At 38.0% G+C, this 26,743-nt stretch overlaps 1 protein-coding gene across 1 annotated transcript; it reads left to right on the top strand.

Annotated features, from left to right (window-relative positions):
* The first annotated feature begins 209 nt into the window (after positions 1-209).
* PI15 (peptidase inhibitor 15) lies at positions 210-26,743 on the top strand. The gene is made up of 6 exons (XM_019725234.2): positions 210-398; positions 963-1,272; positions 21,461-21,579; positions 22,825-22,957; positions 23,081-23,196; positions 26,262-26,743. The coding sequence occupies exons 2-6, from the start codon at positions 1,000-1,002 to the stop codon at positions 26,395-26,397; spliced, it is 777 nt and encodes a 258-aa protein (XP_019580793.1). The 5' UTR covers positions 210-398; positions 963-999; the 3' UTR covers positions 26,398-26,743.

Here is a 26,743-nt window from a genome sequence, read left to right as displayed (position 1 = left end):
GAAAATTAACCACTCACAGAAAAGGTGGAAACCCAGAGAAAAAGAGGTTTGTATTTTATGGTTTGTACTTTGTAAGCTGTGGGTGTAACTCAATTTCCTCACCACCCACATAAAAAAGGTTGCCACCCAATCACTGTTTTTTTTCTATCCCAAAGCCCTCCCCTTTGATTTTGGCTAGGGGAGACCCTAGGAAAGACTGCCCTTTCTGGACGTTGCTGACTGTGACATATAAAAGCTGTTAGCTGCTCCTGTAGCCAGCAGCATTCAAACCTTGCAGACTTTTGCTCTCTGAGAGTTTGTAATAAGACACACTCCTCTTACAAGAGTTTATACTACAACCTAGCAAAGAACTTTAAATTTGTGGAAGAACAAAATACTCATTTTGGCATTGTGCAGAGGTAAGCTGTTTAGTTCAACACGTTTATTTTGCATGCATTGATTTTAAAGTAGCTCACTTCTTTTTTTTTTTAGAAACGAGATTGGATTATTATGACTTTTTTTGTATGTGTTCTATCATTTGGTGTCCCTATCTGTCTGGGAGACATTATCAGCACATTCTCTGTTGTTACCTGTGATGCAGTTTTCCTCTTCATTCTCAAGAGGAATTGCAGTTCCTAAAGATTTCCCTCTGAAAACAAATGTGCAATAATGCATTCTGTGGTCCAGGCATTTGGGGCAAGTGACTCACATTCATTTCAGGGTTAGTAGTCAGGCTGTGACTTCTTCTGTAGCTGTAGGAAATTCCTCTTAGGAATCTGCCTTAGAATGCCAAGCAAAATGTAAAGACGCTACTCCAGGTAGCCTTCTAGGTTTGAGAGTTCAACATGTGCTTGGAATTTTCTTTTTAGAGAAAATCAAATCCAACAATGCTCCCACATAGTGACCTGTAAATCCATACTCTCTGGCCCTATTTTTTTCCCCCTCCCTTTCATGGACCCTAACTCTACCTTTCTGATTTAAAGCAAAGTGACCTTGGTGGCCTCTCGTCCACCCCTCACAATGCCAGCACTCTCTGCTGTCAGCAGTGTTCTCCTGGTCTCCCTTCTCTGTGAAGCAAGCACTGTCGTCTTACTCAATTCCACTGACTCATCCTCGCCAACCAATAATTTCACTGATATTGAAGCAACTCTAACAGCACAGCTAGACTCTGCGGACGTCCCCAAAGCCAGGCGGAAGCGCTACATTTCGCAAAATGATATGATCGCCATTCTTGACTACCATAACCAGGTCCGGGGCAAAGTGTTCCCACCGGCAGCAAACATGGAATATATGGTAAGAGGAACTTGTTTTCTTTAAGTTTAGAGCGAGAATGCTTTATTTAAATTGTCTGTTACAAGAACCTAAAGGGTGTTTGTATAGGAGATATAAGGTGCGGGGGCTTTTTACCCATTTGAACTTAGAAAGGTTCTTACGTGCCTGGTAAACTTAAGCAGTGGTTCCATCATACAATTAAAGGGTGCGGGGAGGGAGTCTTAGTACCTTTTGTGAGTCCATAACGATCGATGACTCAGGTCTTACACAAGAAACACAGATAAAGAGTGGGGTATGTTGACTGATTACATTTGGAAGGTCCACATTTTAAAAAAAAAATTCACATGGGACATTTTCTGTGCTTTGTTTATGTCACAGTTGTATCTATCAGGTAAAACATTTCTTGAACATCATGTTTTTTCAAATTATAGGTTTCACGGGCACGATCTATTCTCTGGGTCGGTGTCTGCTCCCTCTCTTGGGTAAAGCTCTTTCTGACGCTGGTCTGTTTGTATCCTCCAAGAACATGCTGACTTGCTTCTCCTGGTGATTTAGGGCTTGTCGCTCAGATCACAGGGCAGCCAGTACATGTGGATGCTGTTCCAACATTCTTCGCTCTCTCTTAAAAATAGGCTCTGTGTTTAAATCATGTTACTTAGAGAGTTAAAGGGGGGAAAAAAGTTGGTGTTGAAAGGATAGATGTCTTTTTCAAGTTTCTTTCTTTTGGGTTTTGAATTTATGCAAGGTTATGTTTTAAATTCCAGTGCCTTCCCAGAGCACAGCGGGGAGACTATTTCAGGCAGGGAGGACCACCAGGATGGGATTTCCAAGGTGGGGCGGGGGGTGGGGGTGCCACTAACAACTTTTCCCAAGTACTGACCTGAAATTGTGGGATTTCTATCAGATTATAAATTCATCTATTTTACTCAAATAAGTTTTTTAAGTTTGACTAAATGCCGATATCAGTGTCCCAGGAAAACTAAATACTTGCCAAACATAGGAGAATCATAGTCCACAGAAGCATAATTTAGTCTCTATAAAAATGCACTTTGCCAGGACTTTTTAAAGAAAGGAAAAGAAAATGCAATCAGAGGAAAGGAAAAATGGTGTATGAGGGGCACCGTAGTCATATAATTAACAATTTGAACTCTGAAATCTGAATGTTTGGGTTCACACCCCAGTTCTAGAATTTAAGCTGAGTGAATGCATTACGTTATTGCGTTTCATTTTCATCACCTATAAAATGAGGATAAAGGGAGCATCCGCCACATAGAGTTGTCATGAGGAACGCCTGAGTTGAGTGGCAGAGCAATCAGAGCAGAGCCTACAGCAAAATAGATGTTCAATAAACATGAGCTTCGACGGGTTTCTGGAAACTTCTGTGAAAGGTGCCCAGTGAAAACCTAGTCAAGATCTAAAAGCAGAAACAATTACACACATTGAAAAGGTGTTTCTAGGTGATGCACAGACATAGAAAGAAGAGGAACAAATACGTTTCCAAAATTACCAAAAATCATGAGAGAAGTGTGCGTAAGATTCTCTGTAAGCTCAGAAAGGTATAATGTCCAGATTGCGGGTTTAGGAACTGCTTCCTGGAGGCGATCGCACCCCTGAGACTAAGGTGAGAATCGAGACAACTGCACCAGCTTTGGAGACAAGCTCATCTGGGCTGCAGTCCTAAGTCTGCTGCTTCCTCTGTGGCCTTGCGTAAGTTCCATAAGGTCTTGAGACTCAGCTCTCTTATCTGTCCCGTGGGAGTGATAGCTTGCATAACCACCAATCGATATATAACGCGATACACTGTTTTAATGATGTTGAGGGAAGAGGGGTCACCTGGAGTAGAGGCGTAGGTGGGGTACAACCCAGTAGAAATAGATGGAAAAAAGCCACATTTTCCTAGTTATCTTTCCCCTCTGATCAAGAATTAATTCATTCCACATGCCTTTATTTAATTGCATCTCTGTGCCAAGGACTTGGCTAATTGTTTCCACAAATGCTCATTTAATAGCTTACATTTCCCCTATGAGGTTAAGACTGGGATCTGCATTTTACAAGTGAGATCACTCAGACCTAGAGAGGTAAAGCGCTAGGCCAAGGTGTATGGATTATTATCATATGGAACAGGATCGATGGGATTAGACTTTCGGCCTGTGTAATTTTAAAGCCCACGCTTCTTTTGGGAGGATCTTTTCTTTTGCAAGAACTAGCAAATGTCCCATTGTTGGAAACCCCCGGAGATGTCAGAATATCTTGTTTCCTTCTTTCAAATGCCAGTTGAAATCCTATTGTATTCATGTTCTATTTGTCCTTCCCCTCTCATCTGCTTTTTCAAACATAGTAGCTATTGCATATGATTTATTTTGTAAGAACCAGAAACAGTGTGCTGGTGATATAGTAGATGCTTTATAAGTCTGTGTTAACTTCATGAAGGGTAAGGAGCAACCGCAGCTGTTAGGACACTAAGTTCTATAAAGTAACATACGAGTGTCTCAAATTATCATGGAAACACTGCATGCCGTTAGTTCATTGGCATATGTATTCATTCATCTGACATTTACTGAGCATTTACCATACGTTAGGCACTTGTCTAAGCGCCAACAAAATACACTCTGGCCATCTGGGTGTGGAAGCAGACAGTAAACAAGATACATAAATAGATTACACAGTACTTTAGAAGTTAATAAGGTTCTGAAGAAAAACAAAGCAGGTTGTGGTGAGGTTGTGAAATTTAATAAGTTGGTCTGGGACTTGCTCAGTGAGAGGGTCGTGGAGAGAGGTGAGAGAGCGAGCCAGGCTGGTACATGAGGAGAGACCATTACAGGCAGAGGGAAGCACAAGGCAAGGCCCCGAGGAGGACAAAATTAATTCAGTTAGAAAAATAGGCTCAATTTAGTGAAATCATAGGGGGCTGAGTAAACTGACCAATTAAAATAATTCATTGGCTCCCTCAGAGAAACACTGAGGATAATATATTACATAATAGGTAGCTCGTAGGTCAGATGTGACTGCAATCTCTAGGCCAGGTAAAAATTATAGATCTCGATTAAACATGGTGACCTTTATTTTTAACTTGTTCAACATTGATTTGGATGGTGAGCAATTTGAAAATGAGTTCAGTTCCTAACCTCTACTATGTAACTCAAAACCTTGGGGCGTGTCGGTCCCTACGGCCACCAGCCACGTGTTTAAATTATTCCCATCACCAAGTGATATCACCGTGAAGCCTCATGGAAGCCGGTCTTCAGCTCAGGTCTGTTCCTGATAGCACCAGCCTTATCTGCAATCCCTCTCATCCCCAACTTTTCTCTCTGAACTTTTTCTGATGACATTTCCTCTCTTTCTAATGTTCCCTCCTTAATGCCTTCCATTACTTATAATCCTACCCTTCAAGTTTTAATCAGAAAGTTGTGTCCTTTATTTATATTTTTTATAATCCCAACCGTAATTTCTCCGTCTTTTGAAGCACCTAGTAGGTCTATCATACAGCTCTCCCCATAACAGAACTTGATTTATAATTATTTGTATATTCCTTGCAAACTTTCCAATTTTAAACTTTCAAGGTGCTAAGTCTTTGTTTATTCATCTTTGTATCACTATTTTCTTGGGCAATTTCTTGCCTATAGACAGTGATCTACCATTATTTGATGAGTTCAGTTGAAATCCTCTATGAATTGTTATATATTTATAAGTAGCATCAAGTTCCGTATTACAGTTGGCCCTCCACAACTGCAGGTTCTTCTTCATCTGCGGATTCAACCAATCACAGATCAAAATTATTTGAAAAAAGAAAAATGTTATGTTGTTGCTGATGTGTGCTCTGTAGTCAGACCTATGATGTACGGACTTTTTCTTTCTTGTCATTATTTTCTAAACAATACAGTATAGCAACTATATACATAGCACTTACGTTGTATGAGGTATTATAAGTAATCTAGAGATGATTTAAAGCATATGGGTGCATGTGCGTAGGTGATACACAAATACGACGTCATTTTATATAACGGACTTGAGCATCCACAGATTTTAGTATCTGTCCATGGGGGTCTTGGAACAAATTCCCCATGGATAACGAGGGCTGACTGCATTATTTACATTTTAATAGAAGTTTTCTCATCATTTATAATCATATTTTATCCCATGCACCCAAAATAAAAAAAAGTTTTATATAAATTCAAAAAAAGTAATAATATAGATAGAGATTAAGATATGCAAGACACACTTCTTTACTCTTGGCTTCTGTGCTACAATTAGTTTATTGACAAATTTCCAGAGCTCCTTGGACACCAGCTGGTTTTCATTCTTGCTAAGGGCAGCTTAAACCATGACTCTAAACCACAAACCACACTAGTTTCTTAGAATAAGAATTATCCCCAAAAGAATGAAATTGTGAGACTCACACATGGAGTAAAACTTGTAGGATAGTTTCTGAATCCAAGTCGATTGACTGAATTGATTTAAAAAAAAAATAAAGTCCCTTCATGAGCAGATGATATCCAGAGATTACAGAAATCTTTGTCTGTAAAGTGTAAACAAAACAGGAAAATAAAAAATAACAGGAAGAGAAACCCACTGAGCATATAAATCAGTATAACATACGGCTGCACAAGACTGATGTCATAAAAGAGTCCAGATAAATACCATGGAGATGTCAAAGAAAGAAGTGATAATCTCTAGTTGGCAAAATCCTGCAAGGCTCCTTGGACGAGAGACTTTTGAGATAGATAGGAAGGGGCAGGGTTGGCTGTTGTGGTAGGTAAAGCAGGGCATGAACAAAACCGCCAGGAGAGAGGAAAAGTTCAAGGTGGTAGCCATGTTTCTGAGGAGGCTGAGAAAAGACGGAGGATCACTTAATACAAAAGTATTAGGGAGGCTGTGGAGGCTTCAGAGCAGGGTCAGAGGTGCATTTTAGAAAGATGACCCTGGCGATTGATGGAATTTAGATTGGTAGTGAAAGCGACAGGCGTTTAGATTGGCAGTGAGTCAGCGGTGCACTTCCTTTAGGCAGAGGTGGGGGGAGCTAGGCACCGACATCTACACACAGTGACAGGTATGGCCCACTGAGTGAGTGCAGTGCGTGAGATAGCGGGCTTCCCAGATGGTGCAGGATGGTGGAAAGGCAGGGAGGGGCAGCGTGACGACACGGATGGATATTAACTGGATGACTTAACATGGAAAAGAAAAGGTGTAATGTCATTTCAAGAAGCCAAAATAGATATATTAAGAAGACAGCCTATTTCATTTGTTTGGTGCCCGAAAATGTTATTGGCAGAGCTGAAGGAATATGGCTTCCTGTGCATTTTTGGAAAAGAGAAAAAGACTAGTTACCCAGTCACAGCAGGTAGTAACATAACAGGAAGTTATGATTCGCATGAATGAATGGAGAATAGATTAATTCACCCTCAGAAATAGCCAATAAACTATTTGCCTACAATAACTTATGACTTGGGGAAAATGAAAAATGCTGATTTCGCTTATTTGGGCTTCATGTGGAAAAGAACGTAGATAATGCAAACTACTTTTTTCCTTTATTCAATAATTGACTAAATACTTGTGACATTCATCCTCGTTATTTTGTAAAACAATAAAACCATGTATTGTCTCAGATGGCACATTTCCTCTCACTTGGGAAGGATAACTCAATTTTCTTGTAATAAACATGAGAAATTTGGTGTGTCTAACCTAAATCCTCTCAATGAATGCTTTCACAGCCAGTAGAGAGCCTCCCTGGGGAAGTGAGAGACTGCTGACAGGAAGGAATTTATCCAGCACACTCGGAACTGCATTCCTGTTCTAGATGGAGAACCTTTTAAGTGTCTTGGCTTTAAGTGGAGACCGGGCACGTTTTGTACAATTTGCTTTCAAGGTGCCGGTTGCTTACTTAGTATCGCTTAGTATTATGTAAGAATGTTCAGCTCTCCATGTGTGGAGCTGGCCGAAGGTGAAGAACATTTTGTTTGTGACTATTTTGAATACAGGCTCTAAGAAGTGCAAATGTAAAAGCACGAACAAGATGTGGTTCAGAACGTCACTGTTTGACGGTCCAGAGAAAAGCTGTGAACCAATCACACAGAGGCCACAAGTAGGGCGACCTTATCTCCTAATTTTCAAACACTGCTGTTTTGGTGGCAAATGATGTTTGATGTTTGACCACATACGACAGTGCAGAAAAAGAATTTTATCGTATTGCTGCTGAGTATTGTAGAACATAGTATCATATCTGTTCCATAGAGAATACGCAGTAAATATCCGTGGAACGATTGAATGAAGTCTTTTCATTTCTTCTGGGCATCCATGTAAAAAGCAAGTGGTTATGGCTCTCTGCGGGGCAAGTGCCATTGAAAATTCAATCACTCATTCCACAGTATCTATTCATATGCCTGTTACTGTGCTGAGAGGATCGAGTGGGGAGAAGAGAGAAAACCTTCATTAGGAGGCACTGTAGACAGACAAGTAAGTGGGCTAAAGCAGAATAAATACATGGTGCTTTGGTATCACATGGGGATACCTAGCCCAGACGTGGGCTTGGGGTAGAGAGGCAGGGAAGGCTTCTAGAAGAAAATGACTTCAAATATTAAATATGACAAATAAATAGAAGTTATACGAAGTTAAGGAAAGGGGCACTGTATAGTAGGAGTGAGAGGGTGTTCCAAGAAGATGCATCTTGCATGAAGGCAAGGATAAAACATCAGTGTGCCAGAGGGGAACTGGACTAATCAGGGGAATCACTTCGTAAATTATATAAATGTCTAACTGCTATGCTGTACACCTGAAACAGATACAAAATAATATTGACTGTCAATTGTAACTGAAAATAAATTAAAAGAAAATCAACGTGGCTTGGATGGAGTGTATTAAGGAAAAAGTGACGTTTGATGAGGCTGGGGAAGGCGTAAAGACGCTTGTTGTGTTTTATTCTAAGACCAAAGGAAATTCTTAAACATTTTAAGCAGAGAAGTTATATAATTAATTTGCATTTCAGAAAGGTCATTCTGGCTATGGGACGAGGAAGGGCTCAGAGAGACGCAGAAATCAAGGCAGAGGGCACAGTCCAGAGGCAGTTATTTTACTTTGTGAGTCTGGGTGAGAGGTAACTGAAGCCTCAATAAAGGGTAAGGCTATAGGGATGTGACAAAGTCACTTTAGGGGTCAAATCAATCGGAGTAAGTGATTTATATAATGAAGTGGAATGAGGAGTTATAGGACGAGGCAGTGAAGGAGGACACCTTCATTTTTGTCTAGGACAGCTGGGTTTCTCTGAGCTGGAGAACACAAAATACGAAGCAGCTTTTAGGGAGCCTGTGAGTGGCTGCAGGTTTACCATCCAGGGTACACATCTACAGAGGTGGAAAAACGTAGCTAGTGTGTGGGAGGGGACATTCTTTGACTACAAAGAACTTCGGATGGGAATATGCTTTGGTCATCCAAATGGAGCCCTTTGCAAAATAGGAGTAGAGTAGTGTCACGGAGACACTATGAATGGATGATTTTATGTCTGGCAATCTACTCAAGAATTTTTGCAAGGAGGTTTCATGTATTTTGTTTGTTTGTTTGTTTTAGAATAAGTGCTGAGGCTTACATTGACATGAATGCAAATCTGTTTCAGGGGCCTAAATAGAACCAGGCCTATCTAGTCCTTCTGACACATTCAGAGTCAGGTTTTTCTGGAAACGAATCAAAAGGCTCCAGAAAAAAAGAAGTCGACCCGTCTGGCTGGCCTGGTGTCCAGCCTGGAGTTTAGTATGTTTGAAAACCATTTACGAGTCAGTCAGTGGCCATTAAATAAATAGTTCTGAACTTGAGATGCTTCACTGTCCATGAGACTTTCTGCAGAATGGTGAGGGAGGGCGGCAGGGAGGAGAAAGACTAACAGCTTAAAATGGTCAAGAAAACATGTTTGGCACAAAATACATCCTAGAGTGAGGTTTGGAGGGATGGGATTCAAATGTTTCCAGAGCACGTTACCCATTGTGTCTAAAATCAGGTACCAAGCATTTTTTTTTGACACTCATATGAAACAATGCCCAATGCAAGTTGTGTTTTCAGACTAAACTTTTCATGACTCTTAAAATTTCACACCACATACTCCAAACTGAAACAGTCCAAAAATGTTACTTAAGGGCACATAGTTTTTCCTCCTAACAAGTGCATCAAATTCTTATTTTATTAAATATGGACATTCTATCGAATTTGCATCTGCATTCCGGGGAGATCATGTTTTCAGTAGGCAGTAGGTAGGCGGAAAGGCATTCAAATTCTTCTGACGGAGTCGCCAATGGCGTGTCACCAGGATATGATGTGTGTATGTGTATCACAGGAGAGTTTAGCAATCAAGAATCAGTTTTTAGATTATTGTAACATTAAAAAAAAAATTAACCACACGTGAAACTGTCATTCTGGCTGATGATTCCAGCCTTAAATGATAGTTGATGGGCATTATATTTCTCCGGAGAGGTGACAGACTCCACCCATCAATGGTCTTCAAATTTAAAGATAAAACATATGTGAAAGAGGGATTTAAGTCGTGGAATTAATAAGTTGTAAACCTTCTAAAATGTTCTCTAATTTTTATCTTCCACTGTCTGATGTTATGTTCCCTGGAAACAAACTCCTTGTTATCTATACACAATTCTGTTTCTGATTATTTAGTTGCTTTAGGGTTTATCTGCTTTCACTTTATCTGATTGCATACTTGGTGGAGATTAAAGCTTGATGTGTCTTAAACTTCAGGCTGCCAGATAAAGTGATCAAAAGGCCACCTCAATCCAGTCATCTACAGATGGGAACAGAATAAATGAGCAAAGTAAACAGAAACAGTCTCAGAGACAGAGGGAAAAAACGGATGGTTGCTAGATGGGAGGGGCGATGGGGATGCGGGAGAAGGTGAGGGGTTAGAAAGCACAAATTGGTAACTACGATATTGCCACAGGGATATGAAAGAAAGTTTGGGGAACTCTATCAATAATGTTGTAAAGATTTTATAGGGTATCCGATGGGCACATGTCTTATTAGGGAGACCACTTCATGGAGAGTGTAGATGCCTGATCACTGCACTGTACACCTGAAGTTGAAGCTGAATAATATTGAATGTCAACTATAATTATATATCCATATATATATATGTATATATGTATATATATAGTCAGAGGATGTGGAGTACAGCATAAGGAATAGAGTCAGTGGAACTGTAACAGCTGTATACAATGTCAGAGGGGCAATAGATTGGGGGAGGGCCACCTTGCTGGTACTTAATGTGAGGGGTATAAATGTCTAACTATTACATTGTTTTGCACACCTGAAACTGGTAATAATAATAAAAAGGCCACCTCCCACTGCTTCCCATTTTAGGCAGCTTTCTGGTTCCCTGACACCATCACCATCCTAGGGCTGCAATCCCCTGTACTACCGTGTTTCCCGGAAAATAAGACTGGGTCTTATATTAATTTGTGCTTCAAAAGACACATTAGGGCTTATTTTCCGGTTAGGTCTTATTTTCACGGAAACACGGTAGTAATATCTGCCATTAAGCATTAAGCTCAGCCTTGCTCTGCTAGAGTTGAGCTAAGTGCTCTTCAGTCACTACCTCATTTAACCTTCAACAGTCGAGAAATGGGGACACGCTCCCTCATTGAGAGACAGGAGACCTGAAGCTTGGAGAGCAGAAGTGAGTGCGCCAAGGTCCCAGAGCAAGTTAATCAAAATGACGAGGATGCAGTTCTATTGAGAACAAAGCTCATGCTTTGAAAGACCCTACAATACACACTGCCCTTCATGCGTTCCACACCTGCACGGTGGAATTTTCCTGCATGTGCCTCATCTGAGGACATGACTGAACATCAGAAAGTATTTTCTCTTGTGGAATCACATCCTGCTCCCTGTAGTCTCTCTTGGCCCCCAGGTAGGAACGTTCTGCCTGAGAACTGTGCTTCTGTTCTCTGAAGACTCTGAGCATATGTCTCAGGCCCTCCACCTCCAGTCACCCAGCTCTTTCTTAGCCTCAGCCCTTTTTGTGCTAAACGCCTATACACACCACTTCTAGCAGCCAGAGTACCGGCAAGGTGGCCTCTCAGGGCAGACGGCACAAAGGTATCCGCTTTCTGAAAATCCTGGCAAAGGTAAGAGCTGTGTCATTGAGGAAACAGAGAAGCAAGGAATTCCCTCACCCCTTAACGCCACACAAACACACGGGAGTGGTGCCAGTGAGCACATTTTGGGAACCAGAAGCAGTGTGACTCTGATTAAAGAAGGCCTGTCACCTGGATGTCTTCCCTGGAGGGTTCCAACATGTGTGTGCTGTTCTGACAGGGAGGTTCCTGGAACCAACGGACCTGACCAGTGCACAGTACTGAAGAGAAATGGCTTCCATTTGCTCTGCTTCTGTCTGCATCCTAGTGAGGCCGGCAGATTTGGTGGACAGAGATCGTAGTCTCATGAACTAAGTCACACGTAGGTCATATATGTGTTTGAAATACAGGTTTGATGTGATTATAATGGAAACGGATTATCTCACTTTATAATTTTTTTAATCCTTTTTCTAAGACTTCAGATTTTCAGAAAGTTACGTATATAGTTCCTCCACACGTTACTTCTGATATGTCAGTTAGCAAAGCCATTTCAAGTTCCTCTGATTTCTACATAAGTGCCACAAAAACCATCTGTTTTGTCTATATTCATATCGATGTAGCCACAAACTACATGTTCCCTTCACGGGAATTGTTCTCAGAATGAATGATGTCGGCTTATTTGTAGAACAACATTCAGGGCAGTTTCTCTACCTCTCTCAACTATAATTCTGTCTTCTGTGAATACAGAGAACAAACATCCTCACAGAGTTGGGCCCCCAGTGTCTGTGACAGTGAGACACTTTCCTGATGAAGTGAGGTGTTTATTTTTATCAAACCCTGGATCAATAACAGGTGAGAGCTGAGAGGAAGGACACTGTATGGGTGCTTCTAAGTGAAAATTAATCGACGCTAAGTACCAGAAATGTCCCCTCCTTCCTAAGTCCGTCAGGCAGTGTGAGGATGTGGTAAGGAGGGCTGAATAGGGGTGAGAGAGGAGTGAGGTGGCCCCAAGTTCTGTGATCAGAATGACACAACACCAAATAAGGCGTTAGATAAGTAGAGTTACCCAGAAGAGCCCAAAACCACTTTCCAGGTCCACACTCAACTCCCCAACTCTGCAATTTTGATCCAGTAGGTCCAGGGTTGGGCCCGGCATCTGCCTTCTCAAACGTTCCCCTGGAGGCCCAGGAGTAATTTCCAAGGTGCGGACGCTAAAATGTGCTGTGAGAACTATCTCAGGTCGTGGTTCAGGACACAAAACTGAAATGAGGAAAGGATCCTGTGGCCAAGTATCCGCTTATTTATCAAGAGACTATGTGCTGAGAGAATTAATAGGTTAAACCAGAAGAAGAGTTCTTCCAGCGATCATTTCTATACTATCACAAAATTTCACTTGAATATTCATTCAGCACCTGTGAGCCCTGGGGGTGAGGTACAGATGTACGCGACACGGAGTGACGTGTGTACTTGACTGACGGAGGACACTTCAAAAGAAGCCAACTTTTAAAAGCACGGGATTCGTTTGGAGCTTCTTTATGATAATAATGCGTCACATGCATTATACATGTGAAGTATTATAAAACAATGAATTTCTATAGTGCGTTATAATTTGCAATTTTTCATTTCTTTTGTTTGCTAGTGTTTTTGTTGCCTGTCTCTTCTCTGAATTACAAAGCAGCATCCACGTCAGTCTTGCTTACTGCTGAAGTCACAGTGAAGCCCAATAAATATTCATTGACTGGCTGCCTAGATGAATGAATTACCTAGGATTCTATTGGTTAATCTGGAAATGTGCATTTCTTGCGTTTTCCACCATGGAGGACAAAGCAGTGGTCCCCATGTGATAAGTTTATTGTAAGGAGGTTTGGCATAAACATAGCTCCAGGGTCCCTCTTTCCTGCCACCATCCATGGATATTAAGAGTGAAGATGATATATCTATGTAAGTGTAATGGTGATAATAATACCTTATATCAGACCCTGTAAACCGTAGGCCCATCAACCACTCTAATTAGCAGGTTATGTTTAATTTGCTCTGCATAGGTTTGAGCTGTCCAGAACTTCACATTTTAAAAAATTATTTGTCAACATGTAAAAGTTGATACATTTCACACCTACACCAGGATTTCTAGATAATTCTGACAAGAGGTAAGGTCTAGACATGCTGAGCCCACTTCCTCCTTAGCAGCAATGGCTTCCAGAGGAGTAGCCTCTTTGAATGGGGCCAATCCACTCATTTCTGAGTCTCTCGCTCTTTTTTCTAGCTTCACATTACTGTCCAGAGACCAAGCAACAGTTGCATTTTGTCATCTTACACCCAATCCTACTTTATTCTCTTGATTACTAGACCATCCTCCCAGTGCAATCCTTTGAGTTTGATTATATTTACATAGTGTTCAGCGTTTTCAAAGCATTTGACGGATGTACCGTTTCACAGTGCTGATTTAGCTGTGCATAGAATTAAAACACTGAAAAATGTTCTTTACTTTCTCTGCACCAGTCTGATTTAAATACTCTTATCCCAAACTCTGAAGTTTTTCTTTTATCCATGTCTTTATTAATTCATATATTAAGGCTTTATATATATGAGGCACTCCCTCAGTTTGAAGTGCCTTTCAATAATCCAGATAACAAATGACAGTGGTTTGACCAAGGTGGTGGCACTGGTGGTTATCTTCTGGATATACAGCATTTTGAAGGTAGCATCAACAAGATTTGCTGACAGAGCAGATAAAGATTATGAAACAGAAACATCGAAGATGAATATGAGATTTATAGCCTGAGCGACTGCAACAGCAGCCTGTAAACATCTCTAAAGGGTCAGGTAGTAAATACATTCAGCTGTGTAGGCCTTATGGTTTATGTTGCAATGACTTAACTCTGACTTTGTAGCATGAAGACAACCGTAGGTAATATATGAACAGGCAATGGGTCAGATGTGGTGACTCCTGAGCTAACAGATGGGCGATGCCATTCGCTGATAGGAGAAGACTGCAAGACTAGCTGGTTAAGTGGTGGGGACTGGAGTAGGGTTGTGAATATCTGGAGCTCAATTTTGGACAGTTAAGTAGAGGGTTAAAGTAGGTGGGTGGATAACTTAGTCTGGAATTCAGCTGAGAGGTTTAGAGAGATAATTTGGAGTGATAATACCATCAGCGTATACGTGGTATGTCAATCCATGAGACTGGATGAGGTTATGTAGGCAGTGAATACAGACAAAAAAGAAAAGAAAAAGAAAGAGAGAGAGAAGTGGGCATGACCTAAGCCCTTCCAACAGGTTGAGGTTGGAGAGATGAGGAGGGTAAACATGGGGAATCAGCACCCAGAGAAAAACAAGGCAAGTGTGAGACCAAGGCCTGGGGGGTGTCCAGGAGGAGCCAGAGACCAGGAGCTGCTGGTGGACCAAGGAGGTGGGTGATCAGGAAATGACCACAGATGAGAGCCGTTGGGTAGAGTGGCGGTGGGGTGGAAACCGGCCTGGGGAGGAGGGGGCTCAAAAAAGAATGGAAGAAAAAAATTGGAAATTCTCAGTTAAGACGACTCAAAGAATTTCATTGTTATAACAAGGAGAAGAATAGCACAATAATTGGAAGATGAAAAGGGGTTAAGGAAGTTTTTTTAAATAAATATATGCTGTTGGAAATGATTCCCTCTGAAACAGTGCACTTTACACCATCTCTTTATAGAAATTTATCTTTCTCACCTACAGGAAAGGTGGTACTCGTCTTTTAAACATTTAAGAGATGCTTGGATCCCACTTTGATATTTTGTGACATAATATGGTCCCATATTTTAAGTTATTTTTGTAGCTTGAGGGAATTTGTTTTATCATGTTCTTTTAACTCTCCACTTCTCTTATAAAGTACAATCAGTTTAATATCATGCAATTAATCTAATCAACGCCAGAAATCACCCATATGAAGGCCTTTTCTCTTCCTCTGCCCTGGTCCACCACACACATCTGTCTCCAGTCTTACTCACTCCTGCCCCCTGGTCTGGTCAACACTGACTCTTGTATATTCAGCTCTGAGTTTCCTTTATTGGCATTTCACAGGCGTTTCTACCTAATGGGAATAAACCCACCAATTTCAAAACAGAACCGCAATCATGCCCATGATTTAAAGCGGTTTTAAAGTGTTTTAAAAGCTCTTGGCTGCCCTCGGGGGAAATAATTTTGTCATCACTTAATTTCTTTTTAATGGTGCTTTCTCACTTCTGTAAGTCAGCACTTCTTTTTCAATCTAAACCAGAAAAAGACCAAACAGTCCCAGCTAAATTATTTTTGAAAAAACTCTATCACTTGTCTATCTGAATTGACTTTATTTTTTATCTTAATATACAAGAAATGGCCACAAAAATGTCCAAGAAAATAAATGTCTACAGCACATGCCTTACTGTATCCAAAGCCACTGCTGTCATAGCATCCGTGCCAATAACCAGTTTAGAAATATGTCTCCAAAAATCCAAAGTGTGATATTTTCATTTAACATTGAAGGCAAATATAATGAAATGCATATAAAAAATAAAATAAGTGGCGTTCATACGAATAATGAGGTCACCAAACGTTCAGAGTTTTAACTTTTCATAGTCCTCTATACTGAAATCATTTGGTACTTTTATACAATTACAGGGATTTTAATAAGTAAATATACCACAGTTTTATAAGGGTACAGAATACTAAGTCTTTTTCCATATCTAGAAAGAAAATATTTAAAAGTGAAAAAAAAAAAAAAAAGAAGAGTCCATGTGCATAATAGATTTTTCAAGAGGTCACTTTTGTTTTTAAAAGTAATATTCCTGGTTCTTCCTCAATTTAGCTTCAATTTATGGATCTTTTGTTCTATTCATAAATCTAGTGAGCTTTGGCAATCACATTTGTTTAATGTCTGTTACTAATAAATTTAATCAATTAAATTTCTTAAACTACATTTACAGTTTTAATATATTTGATTTGTTAAAAGTATTTCAATTGATTTACTGAGAATAATGTCCATATATTTAAATGTCTTAAAAGTCTAAGAAACACAGTGACTCTTAAGTTCTAAATTTTGCAACACTGTTTAAGAAATTTAACAAGGTTTCTTATAAAATTCAATTTAAAATCACAAGTATAAATAATGACTCATTGATATATTTATGCTGAAATTACAAGGCTAACCTGTGGCTTGAATGGGCCTCATTCTGTTAACCATCACAAGTCTTAATAATGTCAAATATGCAGAGGTTCCTTTTTAATACCTTAAATTGGATTCTTTCAAACACTTCTACATTTAATTCTTATGTTTGGAATTAAAAGATGAAAAAAAAAAAAGGCAGTCTGCCATTTCAATGTTGGACATATATTCCCAAGTAATTTTTAGATGTCTTTCAGTCTGACTGTCTTTCTTATCCAGAGATATCGAGTGGGATTTAAAAGGGAGCTTCAGGTGTCAGTGTGCTCCCTGACTCTGTCTGCCAACATATGGAAACGGCAGATACAGCGACCTCATCCCCGGCAGGCCCATCTTATTCTCTAATTCCGCTGCCCACTTAGGAAAGTCAACAACCTTCTTCTATGCAGCAAAATTCTTTGACTCGATTTTGTATTTCTTTGGCTCAAGTTCTCAAGACCTCTGAATTTGATGAAAATTGTATTCTTTTCCCATCCTTCCTATCTCTGACAGCCACAAGTCTTTTAGATATCTAAGTGACAGTTTGAATTCTGGCTATCGCTTGGGGCTTAGTCCAACCATGTGGTTGCCATATCCGAGGTGCTGACTTGACAAGCAGAACAGCTCAGGGTGAACAGTTTAGTCCAACGCTAAATCAATCAATTTATGAGATGACCAACTAAATGGCCCTTAACAGCAAAGAATGGAAGAAAACCATTGGGGGACAAGAGGGCAAATCTGCAAGCATATGCTAGCACTAGCATGGACACTGTGTTAGGCCATCTTTATTTTGTGATTTGTGTAATTTAATCACAATTAAATTACATGCTCCTGTTAGCACAGCATCTAATTCCTATTAGGTCCTGTAAACATTTCTGCGTATCTATGCATTATATTCTTAAATTTTTGCCTCATTTTTAGGAGGCAAGATCAGATTTTAAGCGTTTACAGCTAAATTATCTGTCAAAGTGTCTTATCTGTATAGAGGAAATACAGAATGCCGAAGCTGGTCGGATAAGAAGCTAAGTAAGTATAAGGTATTTAGTTTTTCCAACAAAATATAACAATATGGTGCATATTAACCAGGCATTCCATAGAATGTTAAGTAAAGGCACGTGTGCCCTTCTTTTCTCTGTTGCTGTATTTGTAGGGTATCACATTAAAATAATTTCAAATAAAGGCCACAGATACTCAGAGAAATTCGGCAGATGTCCATTAAGTATTCATACATTTATATATTAATGTAAATGCTTAGCGAATTACATCTTATTCCATAAACCTATATAAGTTGTTAAAATTCTTTTACATGGTTACACTGGCAACATTCATGGCAATTTAGAGCTTCTGGAGAGAAAAGAATAGATCGTATTGGGCCACTCCTTACAGCCCCCAATTTTTTTGGTTGAAATTTTCTATTGTTATTAACGTTATCATTGTTTGCTTTTTTCAAACCTCAGAGACCTCTCATCATATTAATACATTTCAATAGTGCTGGAGATTAAACGGATAAACAACCTACCCACCTTTTCCGAGGAGTTGTAACCCAGGGAGAAAGACAGAAACAACAAATGCAGATCTCTGCTTTACCAATAGACGTGATCGATATTTTCCCTACTCAGACCTCCCTACAAAAGCTGAACCCTCCCCTCTCTACAGGTGTGAGTCTTGCTCAGGAACAAAAAAGGCAAGAAAGAGTACAGAATTCTCTGACTTACCCTGCGGTGGGCATCAAAGGGACCGTCGCTCATGTCTTCCACAGAGAGGCACAATGACCCATGACCTGTTCTCGTCGTGTGGGACCTGTCCATCGGGCTCTATAGCGTCTTCCTTCAGGGACACAGAGACAGGCAGAATCCCTCCCACTAGTTCCCTAAAAGTAAACACCACAGAGAGAAAAAGTGGTTATTCCTCGTCCCCCACAACTATCTTCTCCAAGATTTTAATTGTGACACACGTACATCGAACACCTAAAAAAATAGGCATCGGCAGTCCTAACTGCATTGTCTTCCTTCAGAATCTCTCATCATATCCAACAAAGGGTGCTCATGTAAGATTCTTCTCTGCATGAACTTTCTGGCTTATCTTCTTGACATACATGATATTTAGTTTTTAAATATATGAATGAGTATAAAGATAGGATTACATATGGTAAATTGCTTCTTAACTTCTTAACTGCCTTAACCATTTGCAATCATTTTGAAAAGAATCTAGTTTGACTCTCTGGGGTATGACAATGGTTAGAACTGTGCAAGTCACAGACCAAGATAACATGGGTCTTCCTGTCTCCGATGCTGGGGCTACTCAGGTATATTAAATCATGAGAAGGTGAAGAGCAAAGGTACTTTAGAGATGACCTCATCCAATCTTATTTTACAGCTGAGTTAACTGGGAGATAAAGAAAATGACCTTAGCAGTACAATTAGGGTCAGAACACAAGCCTTTTTATTTTTAGGTCAATGCTATTTGTGCCAGGCTGTACTGACACCCTGACCAGGACAAGACTCTAAGAAGGTGTTTGTAGCAGTTAATGATCTGAGTGCTCGTTGTATTTCAATATGTAAATAATACTTAGATGTATCTTTTTTTCTCAAGTGACTATAATTAAGAACTCTTCAGGAGACGTAATTTGTTGATAATATTCAATCTGGAATTCCTTTGTAAATTAATTGTGATGTTTTGTATTTGATGAACTGTAATCCATATGTCATAAATCCATATTTCATTTAAAAACACCGGAAGAATAAATAATAAATTCACTATCAGCCAAACAAAATGCTTTTAAAACTTACTTTCAGTCCTAAGATTCTATGGTTTTCATTATAAATTTATTTTTTATTATTGATATACTTTACCCAGACTTTTACAAACAAAAGTTTGAAGTAATACTTCATAAAATTTATGCCAAATGATTACTTTACTGAGTTATGAATTAAGTATGAAAAAAGTAGTACAAAAATCCCTTTTTCATAATTGTAAAAGAGCATGATATCAATTCAGAGAAAAAAACACATAAAGAAATAGACACTAGCTCACAAACTATTATAGAATGTGGGTTATCCCTTTTGATACTGAATTTAACATTACTTAGCTACTAAAATGGTATTTTGTAATATTTTGTCACACTGAATGTAATCCACAAAATGGGCAGATTATATTCTGGATAATTTAGATTGTGCTTTGCTATAGCTCCTTTAGTAATTTTTCTTTGTACGTGGGCAAAGGAGATATGGCCATTGTCACCAGAGAATGACTCTAGATCCTTTTTAAATAATTCTGATTGTGTATAAACTTTGTGAGTGAGTTTATTTTAATATAATTCTAGATCAATTCATGGACTATGACTTTGTTTTTCTAATTTAAAACAACTTCAGAGGAACTAACAAATCTCTTTTGAGGGTGGCTGCCAGGGCCTCCTAGTGTGAAAGTGTCTCTTGATGAATTCATCTATTATTTTTTTTCCTTATTTTATTTCAAAGTCACTGAATTAATTTCCTTTCACTTAAATACATTGTTATACTAAATACATCTATGTATCCAATCATCCTATGCTTTTCTGCGTTATGTTCAAGCAGCCCCATGAGTTTGCTTGAAAGCTTGTACTGCACAGTGAACTCATGGTTTTTCACCCTAATGTAGGTGAGGCCTCCACAGCTCCACACAACCTTATGGAGGAGAAAGTCACCAAAAGAGTGATATTAAGATAAGGGAGACTATGACAAGTAGGAAAACAAAGACTAGTAGAACGACATCTATATGCGTTCATATGTGGAGCTCCATGTGAATTTCAGCAATTATAAAACTGTCATTTCCTTCTTCACAGAAGGTTTTACCTTCTAATATGTACTACTGTCCACTGTGTAATCATAATTTGAACATGTTCTTTTCCAGGTAGAATAATATGCAATTATTTAAATAATTTAGGAAATAACGTCATGATATTTAACTATAACTCAATTAAAATCATTTTTTCCAACAGATAAGTATTTCACACAATTATGTTTTCACCAGGGAGACATTTTAAAAGCACTTTTTTCTATGCTTAGGTAAAAGAATTACAAATATTCTTTACTTTGTGTTTTGTATCTTGTATGTTGCTAGAAAATAGCTTATCATTTTAGAGTTGATTTATTATTGCCAGGTCCACAAATGCTCAGCTTGTTTTCCCCATGCAGCTTTGGAGATGAGAATGTCAATCCATATGGTAACTAATATAAATGTAGACTAAATCTAAGGCTGCTTCAAATTCTATCCCCCAATTTACTTAATTACAGAAAATTTATTATACATCAGTAATACTATGGATTTAAACAGTATTACTTTTCAAGAACAATCACTATTTGTCTTACTTAATTCAATCATAATGTACTTTATTCTTATAGCAGCCTTATATAGCCTAATGAAGTTACTTTTTATCACAGTTTGTTTCCAATTCATACCAACTAAAGTTTAATTCTCATATTATCATCATTACTACCAAAGATTCAAATGATATAAAATATGAAAGTTCTGTGGGAGTCATTATACTACAATATCGTTTGACCCTTAAAAATTGCAGTATAATATTAGACATTATCAATTTTGATAAACTATTTAAATATCAGTTTTTAAGCTATATTAATAGCATGGTTCCTTCTTGTTGTGAAGATGACCTCTAGGGAAATCAGTTGACTTTGGTGGATTCAAATTTCAGTGGTCAGTACGAGGTGTCCCCAGGTTACATCTAGATGGGGTATGTTTGTTAACCTATCTTTTACTAAAGGTGATGTCTGGACTTTGGAACTAGATGGTACTGTAAAAACAATAAGGTTTTTTTGTGGTACAATCATATTGCGTTATAGAACTGAGTATCAATGGTCTCAGTTTGCTTTCTTTTAGTTAAAACAGTCTCAGGAAACAGCATTGAAACAACATTAGGGAACAGTAGCACCATTTCTTTCCTCTTACTTTTTGTTTCTCACTAGCAAATCTGGTAAAGCTGAAGGCTTTTTCCCCTTTACAGGTTTGGGATGAAAATCTTGCAAAATCTGCAGAGGCCTGGGCAGCTACTTGCATTTGGGACCATGGACCTTCTTACTTACTGAGATTTTTGGGCCAAAATCTATCTGTACGAACCGGAAGGTAGGAAGCCGTTTCACTGATACCATTTTTCCACACAACTTCATTACCAAGGGGGATTGCCACCAATTTCAAGTAGTATCAGCAGCTATTTATTGAGTACTTACATCAGGCCTGGGAGCTTGGCCTACGACTGCTTCAGATGTCTTCGAGGATTATTTAATTGGTTAAAGGAGCCTAATAAGACCAGTTTTCCCTTTCACCTTGGAACACTTTCCCTTAGCCTGTAACCTTCACTTATGCCACAGAATCTCTACAAGGATCAGGCATATGCTATATCCTGTATCTTGTCTTTTCCAACACAAGACAATCCCTTGACTGTGGCACAAACCATTCTTGTGTGTATGCAACTTTCTCACAGTTGCATACACCAATATGTGTGTGTGTATTATGCACATTATACATGTGCAAGTATACACAACTATGGGAAAGTTTTTCCCAGTGATCGGATGATTTTCCTACCACTACGGAATGTCTCATCCAATGTTCCAAAGACCCATTCTCTCCCATTATAGGAAGGAAAAGCAGGTGTGCTATTATTAAAATTAAAGTGATACAAGTTTAATGAAAAAAAAAAACACAACACACTAAGTTCTAGGATTGTAGCTACTTTTACACATCTAACTCTTAATCACGTATAAGGTTCCGATGGAAGACATTTTTTGACACTGATAGAACAAGATGAAGATAATTCCTGAAATATTTGCAGTTGTGTTTTTGAAACAACCAGACATATACTTAAACAACTATGGGATCACTTGCTGTAGTCCTGGGCATTTTTATGTTCGCCCTACTTGGAGGACTAGTGGTTTCTACTAACATGTTTCCCCGAAAATAAGACCCAGACGGACCATCAGTTCTAATGCATCTTTTGGAGCAAAAATTAATATAAGACCTGGTCTTATATTATATTATATACCCAGTAGTATATTATATTAATTATATTATGTTATATTATATTATATTATTATATTATATTATTATATTATACCTGGTCTTATATTAAAATTAGACCAGGTCTTATATTAATTTTTGCTCCAAAAGCCACATTAGAGCCAATGGTCCGGCTAGGTCTTATTTTTCGGGGAAACATGGTAGTTGGTGGTAGTAATTGTGAGGGGTGGGTATACTCTTGACTCATCAAGAATAATCCGTAAAATAACAATTAACTTACAATCGAACATGAGTCCACTATATATGACCAGTGCTATATTCATTGTTCTTCTCCTGGTTTTTCTTGACATCTAGATATCGCTCTATTCTCCAGTTGGTCAAGCCATGGTATGATGAAGTGAAAGACTATGCTTTTCCATATCCCCAGGACTGCAACCCCAGATGCCCTATGAGATGTTTTGGCCCCATGTGCACACATTACACACAGGTTATTTCAATTGTCTTGTTAATTTTTGATTCATACTTAAAAAAAAAATGCTCTTCAGTATTTTGGTGACCATGCATTTCTCAGCTCTGACATCAATAATGGTACACTGGTTTATTTTCACAGATGGTTTGGGCCACCTCCAATCGGATAGGATGTGCAATTCATACTTGCCAAAACATGAATGTGTGGGGAGCTGTATGGCGTCGTGCAGTTTATTTGGTATGCAACTATGCCCCAAAGTAAGTACTAGGTGCCATTCTACTTCTAGGAATCTTCAATGCTGTTAGATATCTTCAGCCTGATGGGTATTTTAATATGAGTAAGACTGAACTACAATGGCCTGTAGTCTTGAAATCTTCCCTCACTCCCTTCTACCTGGAAAATGATGAGCTGAGAGGTTTCTTTCCACAAGGAAAGGGATTCTGGCCTAAAACTGTAGGCAAAACATTCTGAGTATGGAGCTTCACTAAATTCTCCTCACCATCTCTCTCTTGTCATGGTAATTGTGAATAGACACTGTACTTCCAGGCTTTTGATAGCTATAAAAAAGGAATCAGAAAAGAATCTTCTAGGGGATTTATCAACACCACAATAGTCTCATCTCTCAGTACTGGAATGTCGGCTTCCTTTTTTCACTAGAGAAACAAAACAAGCCCTTCTTCCTTCTTTAAGAGTAAAATTTAAAATTATAGTTTATTAATTCCATACATGGTTAAGGAGGCATTCATTATCAGAAGGGAAAATTTACATGCTATGACTACTTATAAATTGAGGCTTTGCTATGATTTAAATTTCAATATTAAAAATTATTCAGTAATTTCATCCTCTGGCACACATAAAAATGTATTGTGAAAATTGATTAAAGATTATAAAATATGGCCATATTTATGAACATTTTTTACAGTATGAGAATAAATAAGCATGTGTTAACATTTGGTAAAATGCCTTCTTGATAACAAGAACTCTTCAGATGATAAAAGGTTGCAGTATTTATTCATGAGTCTGTTTCTATTTGGAGTAAATACCAAAATGTGCAAAGGATTTATGACATTCTTGGTGGCTTCCAAAGTAAGTCCCAAACAAAGATTTTCTCCAGCATTGCCAGTATGGGGAGGGAATGAGAAAATGTTTCACAAACAACTGCATTACTCATTTATATGGTAGTATGCCAGTGTTTTTGCAAAGTTAGAAAAATAGTGATTTCCCGATGGTCCCCCCTTCACAATTATTACAACAGTAAGATTTGGAAAGTAGAATGTGTTTGCATTACGAAAAGCATTAAGCTGCATTTGTTTGACATTTTCAGTTTCACACCTTATATTTTCCCATTAAGCTTTTACCCTTCTGACTGACATAAATAGGTCAAGTAGTACCCATATGGTGAAAGGGATTTTTATTTCATTCATTTAACTTTTCTGCTTTTGGCCAATGATTAGGATTTTCTAATACCATTGATGAAAGAGTTGATTATTTTATGAGTCCAAGAGATTAAGATAGTGTACTAATATGCTATACTTGTTGTAATAAGAATTATTATTTTGAAACCTAGGCAATGAAGAAGTTTTGAAATTCTGACTTATATTTGAATATGATTCTTCCAATACCAGTATGAAGTTGTCTCAAGCAGAATTGTTTTTCAAGGGGAAAGAAAGGGAGAATTTAATTACATGGAATAGGACATAAAAATAAGAGTATTAATAAATTTATCAATTTGCAGATTTACTCTTGAATATAATTATCCTATATTCAATAAAAATCTGTAATTTATGTAAAAGTTTATAATTTTTACATATAATACAATCGTATTCCTAAGTTTATGTTTCTAAAAATATGTGATATATGATGTCAAAAAGTTATATAGAATAAATAGAAAAATGTGAAATTAAAATAGCATAGGCTGGATCCATATACTTTCATAGCTTTGGGTAAAGTTATAGATGGAAATAAGATTATGAATATAGAATGGGAGAGATTAGGATAAAGGACTGAGCTACGCTCACAAAAGAATGGGTCTTCATGAATGTTTCTGAGTAAGCTGGTGACATTATCAAAATTATGCTTGAGGAAGCTTATTTGGGGACAGGCTGTAGAATAAACCAAACAGACATGGACAGTCTTGGAATCTCATCATATTCTGTAAAATGGTAGTTAATCAGCATATTTTTCATCTTTATAGATACATTTTCTTTTATAGATATTTCACAGACTAAAGTCTGAATTTTTAACTGACTGATTTAAGCAGATATTTTCATGTCTTATAGATAACATTTTCAAAGTCACTGCTTGGTCTTACTGGGTCTTAAAGAAGATGAGAACCATCTGTTTCATATTTTAGCCTCTTACCTACTTTTGTCTTATCTTCAACTCTGACTTTTTATTATTGACACCAAATTTTCTCCTGACCATTTAATTTCCTTCATATTGTTGGTTATATTGCTATTTCTTAGTATTGCAGTTACTAATCGCAATACTACTGAAAATATATTTATTACCTTCTTCATAATTAAAGGAGCCAAATAATAGTAAGTCAATGTGGCTGTTTTTAATGATCCTAAATGGTGAATTGGTACATTATATTGATCATGGTCATCAATACAGATAAAGAAAACTGTTGAGAACACAGAGGAATTCAGTTGAATGTATTCATTATTAAAAAAAAATGAGTAGCATTACTTAAAAAAAAAAAGGCTATGACTTTACATATTGGAAAAAAGTTTGGAATCACATTTAATTCCTCCTAGGAGCCATTATTCTTACTAAGAGAATATATATCGTGTTATAAATATTGAGAATCTAAAATATTTTACAACTTCAGAAACAAATCTTGTGAACATGTATGACCTATTTTTTGTGCTTATGACAACTTGCTTCTCGCTTAAACATTTCTAAGCTTAGAAATATATGCATGTGTAAGGCATGAGTCTTTGAGAAGTGGATAAGGCCTGACTGTGTGCTCTAGAAGGCGACTACAGGAAGGGGACAGATGGGGTGACTGGAATGAACATCAATCCTGGTGTCAGATGCCTAATTATGTCACCACTCATTGCGGTGCTTCACTTCTTATCTCTAAATTGAGATAATATTAACTCAGAGAGAAAATATTGAAAAAGATATAGAATAAGTTACTGTAGAAATAAGAAACGGATATAACTTTCAGTGCCTTTCGAAAATGCCAAACTTTTCAAAAAGATCGTTATATGTCAATGCATATGGTCACGTGATCACAGCTCATCAAATGTCTTCAAATGGGCAAGTAACACTAATGCTATCTTTTTCCTTCCCCTCCCCCCCTTCTTCTTTCTAGGGGCAACTGGATTGGAGAAGCACCGTATAAAGTAGGGGTACCGTGTTCAGCTTGTCCTCCAAGTTACGGGGGATCTTGTACTGACAATCTTTGTTTTCCAGGAGTAACGTCAAACTACCTATACTGGTTTAAATAAGCTTATGTTTGCTTCCAGGAAATAGAATGGTTTCTGGGAATCATAGGTCTATATATATATTGAGTTTTGCACATATTATATATATTTTATAATAATCTTGTTTTCTTTTTATTATTCATTGTATAAATTAGTGTTTGTCTAGTATGTTTGTTTAATCTTTTGAGATAATCAAAATATTCATTTCTGTTTTCTTACCTCTAAGCCTAAATTAAAATATTGCATATGTAGTATTGACACAGTTGATGCATCCAATTCCAAAACTTCTTTCCAAAAGAATTATGTTATGTTTCTAAGGAATAAAAAATCGATTTGACTTGTAATGCATGTGTGTGTATATATATATATA

This window comes from Rhinolophus sinicus, linkage group LG14 (assembly GCF_036562045.2).
Source record: "Rhinolophus sinicus isolate RSC01 linkage group LG14, ASM3656204v1, whole genome shotgun sequence".
In the NCBI taxonomy this organism is placed as follows: Eukaryota; Metazoa; Chordata; class Mammalia; order Chiroptera; family Rhinolophidae; genus Rhinolophus; species Rhinolophus sinicus.
This window is presented reverse-complemented; position numbering and strand designations above follow the sequence as displayed.